The 14,139-nt window shown below is 40.0% G+C and overlaps 1 protein-coding gene across 1 annotated transcript in view; it reads left to right on the top strand.

The window, feature by feature from the left end:
• LOC107160392 (Golgi pH regulator) overlaps positions 1–14,139 on the top strand; it is a 41,162-nt gene that overhangs the window by 17,348 nt on the left and 9,675 nt on the right. The window contains exons 6-10 of the mRNA XM_015507068.2: positions 1,738–1,858; positions 2,666–2,746; positions 10,272–10,381; positions 12,209–12,297; positions 13,638–13,730. Coding sequence (XP_015362554.1) covers positions 1,738–1,858; positions 2,666–2,746; positions 10,272–10,381; positions 12,209–12,297; positions 13,638–13,730 — 494 coding nt within the window. The remainder of the gene's footprint in view (positions 1–1,737; positions 1,859–2,665; positions 2,747–10,271; positions 10,382–12,208; positions 12,298–13,637; positions 13,731–14,139) is intronic.

Here is a 14,139-nt window from a genome sequence, read left to right on the forward strand (position 1 = left end):
GCCATCTTCTTTTTTAAAAATATTTTTTAGTTGTAGTTGGATACAACACCTTTATTTTATTTATTTATTTTTATGTGGTGCTGAGGATCAAACCCAGCGCCTCACATGTGCTAGGCGAACACTGTACTGCTGAGCCACGACCTCGGCCCCTCAGTATGATTTCTTGCTGTGGAGATCACAAAAAACTGTAAGACCCAGGCCTTACTAATTTGTAAAAAAGGTCTAAAAAAGTACTCCTTGTGCAATGCACTACAAAGTACTTTAAACCACAAAAATAGTTAATAAAAAGACACCATGTTAATGGGAATAAAAGTAGAAGGGGCATTGTTTTTCAGTTTTTAATATGTAATAATTTGTATTAATCCCTTGGGTTTTTTATGTTTTTGAGTGATATTATGTACACAGTCAACAAACATTTGTTATATACCTCCTGTGTGCTAGATAATAAGGAAAACAAAGATCAATTAGACGTCTTTTCTGTAAAACGATACAAAATCAAGAGATGTGTGGAAAGTAGAATCAACAGAATTCAGATGAGAATTCATTCCTTCATGAATACCCCACAAGTATCAGTGAGCACCTACTGATGTTACTTGCTGGAGAGAACCGTGAACAAAACACATTTGGATTCTGCCCTGCTAAAACAGTCTTTTGACTGGGACTAGATATGTAAATAAGTAAATAGTTGCCAGTTGTGGTCATTGTCACCAAGGCACAGACAGAGTACTGTGATAGAGAATGACGCAGATAAAAATGTCAAGTTTAGTGCAGGTGACTAGAATCGACCTTTATTGAGACTTTGGACTGATAATTAAGCTGAGATTCAAAGGACAGACCAAAGGAAGGTCCAACAAGAAGGTGTAAGAATCATCTTACAAGCCTTAAGACGGAAAAGAAGAAGTAGAAGATGGAGCAGGGACTAGCCGTCCAGAAACGGGAAGTAAGAGCAAATGAAAACCAGTGTTGTCCTGGGGTGCCAGACTTCCTGAGTGCTCTTTAGCTTTGCTTTCCCTCGGTTACCCCAATACGTCATCTGGCCGCACTTGTCTTTGTTAATTGATTCTTTTTAGTTATAGAATCCATTTTGATATGATTATACAAGCATGGAATATTCTAATTAGGACCCCTAATTATTCTAATTAGGACCCCAGTCTGGCAGCACCTATTGTAACTGCTGAGTTGATTTTCAACATTTTCATGTAATAGGAAAGAGTTAATAATTAGAATACAGCTGGTAATCTAAAACTCACATATTTGCCTTTGAATTACTCATCCATCTTTACATTCAGCCCATTTGTTAGATGCACTATGTGCATTGGGTTCAGAAATAAGACATAGCTAAAAAGTATGACCTTAAGGGGAAATACGTATATCAAAAGTAACTAGCACAGAGTGCCACCTACCTACCATTTATACTTTTCCAGAAGTGGTTTTCTTTGCTTTTTTTTTTTTTTTTTTTTTTTTAATTAAACCAGAGCTTTTGCTAGAATTACTTTGTCTTTGCTCTGTTAGAGTTCACACTATCTAGTATAACCGGTCAGTACTGTTATTTATAATTATTATTATTGTACTGTTATCACCCAATAAAAGAGATGACTAGAGCATACGGGATAATAAGGAAGTCAGTTGGCTTCTGTGTTTATTAGAGAGCACACTTAGAAGTTGGCATGTGTAGTCATGTGGAATGATTCCGTTGTGTCTGTGTTACCTGGTGTCAATGTACTGTGACGTTTTCAGGGATACTGTCCATAGAGCAGCTCATCAGCCGGGTGGGTGTGATCGGAGTGACTCTCATGGCTCTGCTCTCTGGATTTGGTGCTGTCAACTGCCCATACACGTACATGTCCTATTTCCTCAGGTAACGTGCAGTTTCTCTTTTCTTTTTTTTTTCCTAGTCATTTAAAGACGTATGTCATGCCACCATCTTTAATACTTAAATCATATTAGATCTATTACTCTGCCTTTTTATTCTTCTCTTCTTGTGTCCCTGTAGTTGTTAATCTGAAATCTTTTCAAATAAGTCTTATCAATTACATTGATTGTCTGTGTTATTTGTCCTTTTATATATTTATTTCAGTACCAGGGATTGAACCTAGGGGCACTAGACCACGAACCACATCCCCAGCCCTTTTTAAAATTTTGAGACAGGGTCTTGCTAAGTTGCTGAGGCTCACTGTGAACTTGCAATCCTCCTGCCTCAGCCTCCCAAGTTGCTGGGATTATAGGTATGGGCCACCATGCCTGGCACATTCATTTATTTTCTAAATGGCAAATTTCATCCCCCACTCACATTTTTTGAAAGAACATTTCTGGTGGTCAGCAGTGTGATTTAATCCCAACTTCAGAAACCAGTTCCTCCAAGAAGTAGAACAGTAGGGTACAATCCCAGGTTAAAAGTGAGCTTAGTCGTATATCCTAGATCACTGGATCACAGCTAAGAAGGACTGTAAGAAGCTAGATGCCTTCTACTACCCTGAGCCCCCAGAAGAATGACAAGAAACGACAGGGAAAGCATTTTAGATTATAGTCATTTTAATATTTTGCAGAAAAAAGCAAGTCCTTGAATTACTGGTAACAATTAGGGGGTTTTTTGGTTTCTCCGATGGCTTGTATTATGCACAGGGTAGCACCCCAAAACAGTGCTGACAGTTGGTGTTTATTGTAGGAATGTGACTGACACAGATATTCTAGCACTAGAACGGCGACTGCTCCAAACCATGGATATGATCATAAGCAAAAAGAAAAGGTAAGATCACATTAAAATGTACTCTGTGGTCTGGGGCTGTAGCTCAGGGGCAGAACATTCCGGGACCACTCCCCAGTACAAAAAAAGAAAGGATCAAAAGTCTGAGAGGGGTTGGGGTTGTGGCTCAGTGGTAGAGCAGTTGCCCAGCATATGTAAGGCACTGGCTTCGATCCTGAGCACCACATAGGAAGGTAAATAAGTAAATCAAAGGTATTGTGTCCATCTACAACTAAAAGAAACAATTTTTTTAAATGTACTCTATAAAGTAGGGTATTATCAAATATTCATGTCCACTCATCTATGAAAGAAAATTCTCAAAGTCAACCAAATTCCCTGAATTTAGATATTTCTCTATCTAGATTGTTAAAGTAACTTTTCTATTTGAAGAATGGATGTTTTAAAAGTCTTTTATCCTACATTTTAAACCTTTTCATGTTTGACTTAGATCTTTTCAACTTCCTTTTCTATAACAACTTAAAATCCTTCAAGTCTTTTCATTGTCATTGTTGTTTTTATGATCAAAAAAATGCTTTTAGAATATACGTTTTCCAAGTGGCATTTCATAGGAATCTGTTCTACAGGACAAAAGAAGAGACTCTGAAATCAGACTGGACCCTTGAGCTAGTTTATGTCTTTGTGCTTTGGTTTTCTTGTTTGTCAAGAACAGAGTTGATATGTTAAGACTTGTAGAGACCTTAGATCAGTGAGCTAAACCTAAATAAGTTGCTACTCAACTTATTAGTCTCTGTAGAGTAATCATATAGTGAAAATTAAATACTTTGCCTTCATTTTATTCATTCATATATTCGTTTAATAATTTTAGAAAACTTAGTCTGTGCCAGACACTGTACTAAATTCTGGAGAGACCTTTCGAGTAAAACTAAAAAAGGAGCTGGGAAGTTTAAAAACTAAACAGAAATATTAGTTGCTGCAGCTGTGATAGATTTCTCAGTTTGATTCTTGATAAGTTAGTTGTCTGCTAGTACAAAAAACCAACAGTCCTTAGGAAAAAAAAAAAAATTTTCTAAAGTCACTGCAAAGTATCTACAATATCGAGTCTTCCACCAAAACTTACTAGTCATTACAAAGAAACAGCAGACATATCACCCATATTCAGGATTAAAAACAATCAATAAAAACTAACTCCAAATGTGCCCAGATAATAAATATATAGCAAACAAAGACTTGAAGGCAGCTACTGTAAATACATTCAGAGACATAAAGATAAGCATGATGTTAGTGAAAAGATAGAGAATCCCAATGGAGAAATGCAAACTTTGAAAAAGAACAAATGGAAATTAAAAATGATAACAACTGAAATAAAAATTTCACCACCTAGGCTTAATAACAGAGTTGATGTGGCAGAACAACCTCAGTGAGCTTAAAGATAGGTCAGTAGAGATCATTCACTCTGAAGACTAGAGAGGTCAGAGACTGAAGGGAGTCCAGCATACCTGTGGAAGGGGTGGGGAGAGTGCTTCACGAAATAATGACCAGTCCCTTCCCAAAGGTGGTGGAAAACATTAACAGATCCAAGAAGCAATCTGTAAACACACAAGGACCTGAGAGCGGACAGACAGACAGACTGCTCAGAGCCAAAGAGAAAATCTTTTTTTTTTTGGCACCAGGGATTGAACTCAGGGGCACTTGGCCACTGAGCCACATCCCCAGCCCTCTTTATATTTTATTTAGAGACAGGGTCTCACTGGGTGGCTTAGTGCCTCGCTAAGTTGCTGAGGCTGTCTTTGAACTCGAGATCCTCCTGCCTTAGCCTTCCGTGCTGCTGGGATTACAGGCCTGCACCACTGCACCCAGCAAACAGAAAATCTTGAGAGCAGCAAGAGGATAATGGTGTCATGGGGAAACAATGAAAAGGGTAATGACTGTTCAACAATGTTATTGGGTACAAAATAAACACAAAAATCAACTGTATTTCTATATATTAGCAGTGAACATCTGGATACCCAAATTAAAATACTTTACTATTTATAATTGCTCAAAAAATGAATTACTTAGGAATAAGTCTAACAAAACATATACAGGACTTTTTTTTTTCCAGCACAGCTTTATAATTAACATAGCAGTTGGGTTTCTTTGGACATGTAAGAAATTTTATTTCAATCCCCATTCCCCCTTTTTCCTCCCCTCTTCCATCCTCCTGTTCTCTCTCTTCTGTATAGGATTTATATGCTGAAAATTATAAAACTCTGAAAGAAATCAAAGATCTAAATAAATGGAGGGACATATCATGCTTATGGATTAAAAGACTTAACATAGTAAATGTTAATTCTTCCCAAATTAATGTATAATTTTAGTGTAATTCGTTTCAGAATCCCAGCAAGATTTTTTGTGGAAATATATAAAAACATTCTAAAATTTGTGTACAAAAAAATAAAATAAATAGATAACTAAAACAGTTTTGAAAAAAAGAACAAAATAAGAGGAATCATGCTACCTAATTTCAAAACTTATTATATAACTGCAGTCGTTGGGAGTTTGTGGTATTGGCAGACAGGAAGTGAGCGAGGATGGAGAACCTGAAACAGGGTGACACAGGTGTCCCAGCTAGTGCCTGACAGACAAGCAGCATGCAGCGGAGGGGTCAGCCTTACTACTACAGCAGCAAGACACACTTAGACAGAAAAGAAGCAAACCTACATTGCATACTTTATGTAAAAATTAACTTAAAAAACATCTTAAAGTAAAATGTAAAACTTTTAGGGAAAAATCTTTGGGATGTGAGACTGTGGAAAGATTCTTAGACTTAATGTTGAGAGTGCAGTCCACGAAAAATGGATAAATGAGATTCCATCAAAGTTAAAAAACTTTTTTGCTTTGAGAAAGAGCTTGTGTGGATGCTGAAAGGCCAAGCTATAGAAAGAGAAAACATTTGTAAACCACATATCTGAAAAGACCAGTATAGAGAATTTTAAAAAGTTTAACATAAACTTTTTTTTTTCATTTATTTTTCAGTTGAAATTGGACATGATATCTTTATTTATTTATATTTATGTGGTGCTGAGAATCGAACCCAGGGCCTCGGGCCTCGCTCGTGCTAGGCAGGCGATCTACTGCTGAGCCACAACCCTAGCCCCACAGTAACATTTTTAACAAGCGGTACAATCCAGCTTCAGTGATGTGAGCTGCTAAGTGACCAGGATCAGCACAGTCCCCTGGGAGAGCAGCTGGACAATCCGCTCCAGCTCTCCAGTTGGAAAGCTGGAGATGTCACGGCCCCTGCTGAGTCCCTGTGCACTGTCCGAGGTGGGCAGCCACTGCCAGGCCCTGGGTTAGGCAGAGCGCCCCAGCACTTATGTTGTATGAAGGGACAAGTCTCTACTGTTGTTCCAAAGGCCAAGCTCCCCAGCCCAGTTGCCAAAGAGGGTGGGCTCTTGGTCCCAGGCTCTCCTACTAGTACACCCTCTTCCCAAGCTCTTCAGCCTGTGTCCTTGGTTACTAAGAGACTAGATTGTTAATGATTTTTCTTGTGGCTTTTTGACCTAACAGAATTGATGTAGGACACCAAATTCCGAGTGTGTGCAAGAGCAGAATCCATATGTGCCCCACATGCCCATAGGCACCAGTCTATGTGACCAATAAATTGTGCATTTTTCACTCTTAAAAAAAATTAAAAAATAAAAACGCAGTCCATTTAGGAAGTGGGCACAAATCATGACCTGACATAGTACTGTAAAGGACATGTAGATGGCATGTGAGGACGTGGGAAGATGCTGGACGCTTTCACCATCAAGGGTACGAAATTAGAACCACAGTGAAGGACCACTAGGTACGTTTCAGAATGATTAAAATAAAAACTAGTGAAAACACCCAGTGTAGTAAGAATGCAGAAGAACTGGATCACGCACACGTTGCTGGTGGAAATGCAGAACAGACAGGAACAGTTCAGCTGTCTTGTGAGAACTAAGCATACAAATGCCAGACCTCAGTAATTGCACTTCTGGGCACTTATTCAGGGAAAGAAAAATTTATATTCACAAAAACTGGTATAGGAATGTTATAGCAGCTTTAGTCACAGTAGTCAAACAGTAGAAATAACTCAGGTGTTCTTTAATGACTAAATGGTTAAGTGCTGTGGTACATAGTGTGGATAATTTCCAAAGGATACATAATGTATAATTATAATTGTGTACACTTGTTTTGGTACCAGGGATTGAACTCGGGGGCACTTGGCCACTGAGCCACATCCTCAGTCCTATTTTGTATTTTATTTATAGACAGGGTCTCACTGAGTTGCTCGGCACCTCGCTGTTGCTGAGGCTGGCTTTGAACTCGTGATCCTCCTGCCTCAGCCTCCTGAGCCACTGGGATTACAGGTGGCGCCACTGCGTCTGGCTTGAATACACATGTTTGAAATGACAAAATTATAGAGAAGGAGAAGAAATTAGTGGTTGCTAAGGATTTAGGAGGAGTTGACAGTAGGAGGCATGTGAACTGTCTAAGGCCACATGGCAGATCCTTGTAGTGATAAAAATATTCTTTATCATGACTATGTCAATGTCAGAATCCTCTTTGCACAATATTTCCATTATTGTGAATACCTTCTTAAAACCATTATGAATCTACAATTATCTCCAAATTTAAAGTTCTAAAAGAAAAACAAAGTAGCTGCCTGCTTGTAATCCCAGCAGCTTGGGAGGCTAAATCAGGAGGATCTCAAGTTTAAAGCCAGCCTCAACAAAAGTAGGAGGGAACAGGAAAAGGAAAGACAGTGGAATGAATCCAAAATAATCTTCCTATATCCATATATGAATATACCATCATGAATCCCACCATCATGTGCATCCATAAGAATGGGGTCCTAATTAGAATATGCTATATTCCATGCTTGTACAATTATATCAAAACAAATTATACTGTCACGTATAACTAAAAAAGAAGCAATAAAATTTTTTTTTTTTTTTTTTTTTTTTTTTTTTTTTTTTTTTTTTTTTTTTTTTAAANATATTCCACACTTTGATTCAAGTGGGTTATGAACTCCCACCTTTACCCCATACACAGATTGCAGAATCACATCAGTTACACATCCATTGGTTTACATATTGCCATACTAGTGTCTGTTGTGCTAAGCAAGACCCTCTCTCTAATTAAAATACAAAATAGGGCTGGGGATGTGGCTCAGTAGTTGAATGCCCCCGAGTTCAATCTTCAGTACCAAAAAAGCAAAGTAATGGCTGACATCCTACCAGAAACCATGTGTTCTAAGTCCTCTTTTCACCACTGTGACCAAAAAACCTGAAAAGGACAGTTTTAGAGAAGGGAAGGTTTGAGTCTCACAGTCTCATGGATCTCTGTCCATACCTGGTCAGCTCTATTGCTCTGGGCCCGCGGTAAGCCAGGAGAGCGTGATGGAAGAAAGCAGCTCAGGACAGGGAAGCAGGAAGAGACTTCTCCTCTCACCCAGGAGAAACTATGCACGCCCCACTGCCCACCTCCTCAGCCACCCCCGCCTGTTACACTTAGCACCCAGCTAATCCCTGCTGGGCATGATGAAGCAAAGACTCTCGCAGCCCAGGCTTCATCTCTAACTGTCTTGCATTGTCTCACACGTGAGCTTCTGGGGGACACCTAATGTCTAAGCCATAAACACAGTGGTGAGACTGGAGAGTGAATGAGATTGGGCTTGGGAGTCTTTGCTTCCTTACTAAGGTTTTATATTTTCTGAAATCAGAGTAGAGTAGGATGACATATTTAAGCCATAGTAGACATTTTTTCAGTGTCACCCCTTTCATGATGCCACAAAACCTCAGCCAAGTGCACTTGATTTTTTAATATATATTTTTTATATAATGGATTTTAAAATGGTATTCAGCTAATAACAGTTAATTTGTTGGGAACTACCCTTATTTTTTAAAAAAGGCAATCATGAACACAGTGGTGATAGTGGTGATGGTAAAGAAGAAAGCATCTACTTCTGTAGTACCTTGTATTGTTTTGTTAATTCCGTTTTACTGCATCTCAGAAAGTCTGATTTTAACTTTTCTTCCTGAATATGTGAATATTTTTCATCTGCAGCTTATTTGATAGGTGCAAAAGTTGGATTATAATTAGATGGTAAAGTTAAAAGTAAAGGTGAATGTTTTAAGACAAGACTGTTCTTGTGTGTGTGCGACCAGTTTTCACTTGTAGTGATTACACTTCTCTGCCTGTTATCAGACCATAGGGCAGTGTCAGTCCCTGTACGTGTTCAGCCAGTTCCACGTCACGTCCAGTCATCAGTGTGCAGACAGCGGAAACCAGCTTCTGTGTTCCTCTCTTCGAATTGCCTCTCCTTTAATCCTGCTTATGAAGCTGAAGTGAACCATTAAGTGATGGAGTAGAACCTTTGCTTCATATACCTGTTCTAGCTTTCCCCGTTTTTTACTTTTTCAGTAAAAATTACAGATCTTGCCAAATCAGAAGTTCCCTGGGTCTGAGCCTCCTCGTGGTTGTTAATGACATCTTTCCCCAAATGCTGAGCTTACAATGGATGCAGATGTATGTAGAGGGTGGGCAGAAAGAGCTAAATGGCACTGGGCTTCATTCTTAGTATCAGAGGCAAGGGTTGCTTTGAGAAGAGAACAGTTAAGTCACATGATGACACACCGAACATTCTTGCTTGTTAATATCACTTTAGCTAATGACTTAAAGACTTTCCAGGTAAAAAGACAAACACCAGTTCTGCTTCATCATCCTGACCATTTTTCTCTCTTATCACCCCAAAAAATATCCACCTTGGATTAAACGTTTCTGTGGCTCTGCTACTCTGTTTTTATTAGCTCATCCTATTCAGTTTAGGACTGTAGGGCTTGGCCCCTTTTAGCCTTCAAATAATCATCCATGTCTAGTTTTATTTTTAATCTAAAAAAGACCTTGTTCTTCATGATGAGCTGGATGTGTCAGCAGCTACTACGTAGCAGTTAGGCCCCCCCGTGGGGACAAGAGGAAAGAAGGAAAGAATGGTAGGTGTTCTGATGATTTATTCTGTAGTGAGACAGATTATACTAAGGGAAGGGGAAATTGGAGATAGTGTTAAGAGACCAAGATTATGTATTTTTTATTTGATTTTTGTTATTGTTGTTCCTTTGTGCCTCCTTTTCATTGAGTTTCTCCTCTGTTCTGCTTCTTTATCTAGGTGTGTTAGCGATTTTTTCCTTAATATTAACAGCAATGATTATTAATATATGAACAACACTTTGTAGTTGACAGTATGAATTCTTATATATTATTTCAGTGATCTTTACAACCATCCAGAGATGAAGAACTGAAAATTGTAGGTCTCACAGCTTCTAAGTAGCAAATACAGCCTTCAAATAATATATTGCCCTGAGTTCTGTTCCAGTGTGGCTTGCTGAGGCCACGTTGCTTCTGGGAGTGTATTAAGAAGTGGAAAAGTGGGACTCCGAATCAGTATCCTTTCCTGAACAGCTCAGCACATGAGAGAGGGAGTGGTAGACTGGAGAGTGAATGAGACTGGGCTTGGGAGGCTTTGCTTCCTTACTAAGGTTTTATATTTTCTCTGTTTCAGAATGGCAGTAGCACGAAGAAGTATGTTCCAGAAGGGGGAGGTGCATAACAAACCATTCGGGTTCTGGGGAATGATAAAGAGTGTTGCTGCTTCACCTCCAGGAAGCGAAAGTATCCTTTATCCCTCTACTTGATTCTTTCTACACTCTGGACCAAGGGCAGAAGAAAAAAACAGTATTGGGATAGTTCTTTGCAAGGTACCTAAATGCACTGGAGTCCAGACTGGCTTAGGAAATACAGTATGTGTAGAGTCATCTTTCCAACACCCACGTAAGACCATAAAATCAAATCTTTGAGCTGGAAGGGTCCTAAAGAGTCAGTCTTTCCATGTTACAAATGAGAAAATAGACCCAGAGAGGTTAAGTCACAGTGTTTGTGGCAAAATTAGGAACAGAACCGCGGTCTCCTGTTCATAGTTCTTTCCACGACACTACACTCCCAACTCTGAAACCCACCTCAGACATGACGGCTCTCTTCTTTAGTAACCTTCTGGTTTAAAAGAAAATCAAGGTGATGAAGTTAATAGATTGGTCTAGCCCAGCTGGTTACGGTGTTGAACTAATTCCCAAATTCAGTAACCAAATCCCTCCATGACTCCCAGGCCATGTAGCCATGGGGGACTGAGTATGAAATCACATCTTCCTGTTTCCTTCCTTGGCCTAGGGAAGAACAGATTCCCTTTGCCTTCAACTGGAGAAGGATGAAGTATGTTGCTATAAATTATGATATAACTTGGTGTCAAGTGCAGATAATATCAAGAAAGAATAAACAGAAATGCAAGATGCTTATGGCTGAGAAAGAAAAAGAATTATTTTAATCAGGAAACATTCATGTCTTCTTTTTTTCAAGAAGAGTGCTAAGTGATACGCTGATGAGTAGGATATAATCTCCCTCCTAGTCATGGTGGAACACATCACTAGCTAACCTGTTGTTTGGTGGCCTGGGCCTTGCCCATAGCGGCCACCACTGAGGATGGACCTGAAGGGCAGTTGTGGATGTCAGTAATAGTGGGGAAGTCACCAGGGAGGGAAGATCTGGTTAAAGTGGAGGTTTGTATGTTAAAGGTACTGTCTTTACTATTTTCATTACTCAAAACTCTAAAAGCCAAAAGTATAGGTTTAAGCTATTTCAGTGATAAGTCCCACGGTCATCTAACCTGTCAGAGCTTGCGACCTCAGTGAGGAAAGTAGTGACACCGTCCACCGAGTTCTTGGAAAATAGCTCAGCTTGGTGGGAAGAAGAGGCCACGGAGTGAGGGCCACGGAGTGAGGGACCATGGGGTGAGGGGCCACGGAGTGAGGCCATGGGGTGAGGGGCCATTGTGAGGGGCCACAGAGTGAGAGGCCATTGTGGGGGCCACAGAGTGAGAGACCATGGGGTGAGGCCGTGGAGTGAGGGGCCACGGAGTGGAGCAGACCTCACTTTGCATCCACGGCTGTTAGTGCGGTGGCTTGAGCGAGCCAGGGACCTCTGAGCTTCACTGTCCTTATCTGCAGAATGGGTAACACAGGGTTGTTGGGAAATAAAAGATAACATCTGAAAGAGCTAAACCCCAGCCTCAGTTTTTGTTCCCTTCCCAAACATCAAACATTGTGTTTATTGAGATCGTGCTTATTATAGATGTTATTATTATGCAGGCCTTTGAGCCTTCAAAGATCATATTTGACGTAATTTAATAGACTGAAAAAGAAAAACAGACAAACCATCTGCTAAGACGCTTGAGCTGGGAGAAACTGAGCAGCAGTCAGTCCTTGGTGATTTTCAAGGTGGAGAAGCTTTACACACCTCTGCCGGAGGCTGGAAAAATGCTATGAAGTACAGGAAACTCAAAATGCAGATGATTCCTGGCTTTAGAAAAAAATCAGAAGCAAATGCTTTCTTCACTGCTATTTTTTGAAATTTCTGTGTGATTTAAACCTTGATGCCCGTTTGTGCCAGATCTTACTCTTATTCAACAGGAAGTGGATGCTTTGGAAGAACTAAGCAGGCAGCTTTTTCTGGAAACAGCTGATCTCTATGCTACCAAGGTACAGAGCAAGGCGACTGCAGTGTGGTTTTACCAATATGATGGTACAGCTAACCTGGAAAGACTAAAGAGCAGGCTGCGCTTGTAGCTCAAGGAGGAGCACTTGCCTAGCTCGTGTGAGGCCCTGGGTTTGATCCTCAGCACCACAAAGAAATAAATATATAAAATAAAGGTATTCTGTCCACCTACACCTAAACACTAAAAAACAGACTAAATAACTTTATAGTATTCTCTACGACAAAGCAATGCAAGGAACCCCTCCCAGCTTCATCATGAGAATGGAGCACTTTCATAATAGAACATGGAGGGATAGTCAGAGGAGGCTTTTCAACATCTAGGGAGACGGCATGTACCACTTCCTACTGAGCCGGGATCGAGATGGCAGCTCCTCTGTTTCTTTTTTCTTTTCTTTTCTTTTTTTTTATTTTTTAATTTTTTAGTTGTAGATTAACACAGTACTTTTATTTTGTTGTATTTGTTTTTATGTGGTGCTGAGGATCAAGCCCAGTGCCTCACACATGAGAGACAAGCTCTGTGCCACTGAGCCCCAGTGCCAGCCCACTCCTCTGTTTCTTTTTATTCCCTGATAAGTTAGTTATAACAGCAGTAGAAGCCAGGCACAGTGGTGCAGGCCTGGAATCCCAGCAGGTCAGGAGGCTGACGCAGGAGGATCACAAGTTCAGAACCAGCCTCAGTAAAACAACTCAGTGAGACCCTGTCTCTAATAAAAGTGCAAAATAAGGCTGGGATGTGGCTCGGTGGTCAAGTGCCCCTGAGTTCGATCCTTGGTACCAAAAAAAAGAAACAGTAGATACCTATCTGCTGGGTCTGTCCCTATTTTAACAGACCCAGATCAAAAGGTCCTAACTGCAAGAAGTGACTTTCCTGTATATACCTAGAACGCAGTATAATCCAAACGTGCAAGATCTATTAAGGTTTCAAACTATTTTAATCCTTTTTGAGGGTGAGTGCACAGGGGTAGTTATGAAGGGTAGAGGTTAACTAACAAGCTTTAGAGACAGACCTGACCCTACTCACCAAATTGACTTTGGGCAAGTTATTTAACCTCTCTCAGACTCGATTTTCTCATCTGTAAAATGAAGATAATAGAAATACTCATCAGAAGATTAAAGTAGACAATGCATATAAGATATTTGTCCCAGTCTCGGGCTTAGAGTAAACATTCAATAAACGTTGGCCACTACTGCGACTGTCATTTTAATATTATTACCATGGGAGTTTGGGACTCGGCTTGAACAGTGATTCATGGAGGGGTTCTCTTGTTGAAAATACGTTTACGTTTGCTGGGACTAACCATGTTTTATGTTTGGTTTTCCTCAGGAGAGAATAGAATACTCCAAAACTTTCAAAGGAAAATATTTCAATTTTCTGGGTTACTTTTTCTCTATTTACTGTGTTTGGAAAATTTTCATGGTAAGTATATTGTTTTTAATTGTAAGAGTTGGGTAATTTTTCCCTGAAAATGGCAGAAAGAGAAGACAGCTTTGATTGATACATTTGCGTTCAATTCCAAATTCAATTGAGTTGACAGAGAGAGTGACCTTTCGTATCTCCAAGCCTCCCTTTTCCCCCCTCTCCTATTTAGAGGACGTAGAAATGGAGGCTGCATGAGACGCATGAGTTGATTTAAAAGTTTCTTGTTTCACACTCTGCTTTTCATTACCCATGAACACATGACTGTGTATAATCTCAACTCCTAGTTTCACCTCAGAATAGAAGCCACTTGGAACAGGTGCGGTGGCGCACACCTGTAATCCCAGTGGCTTGGGAGGCTGAGGCAGGAGGATCAAGAATTCAAAGCCAACCTCAGCAACAGTGAGGT

This window comes from Marmota marmota, unplaced genomic scaffold (assembly GCF_001458135.2).
Source record: "Marmota marmota marmota unplaced genomic scaffold, marMar, whole genome shotgun sequence".
NCBI classification, from domain to species: Eukaryota; Metazoa; Chordata; class Mammalia; order Rodentia; family Sciuridae; genus Marmota; species Marmota marmota.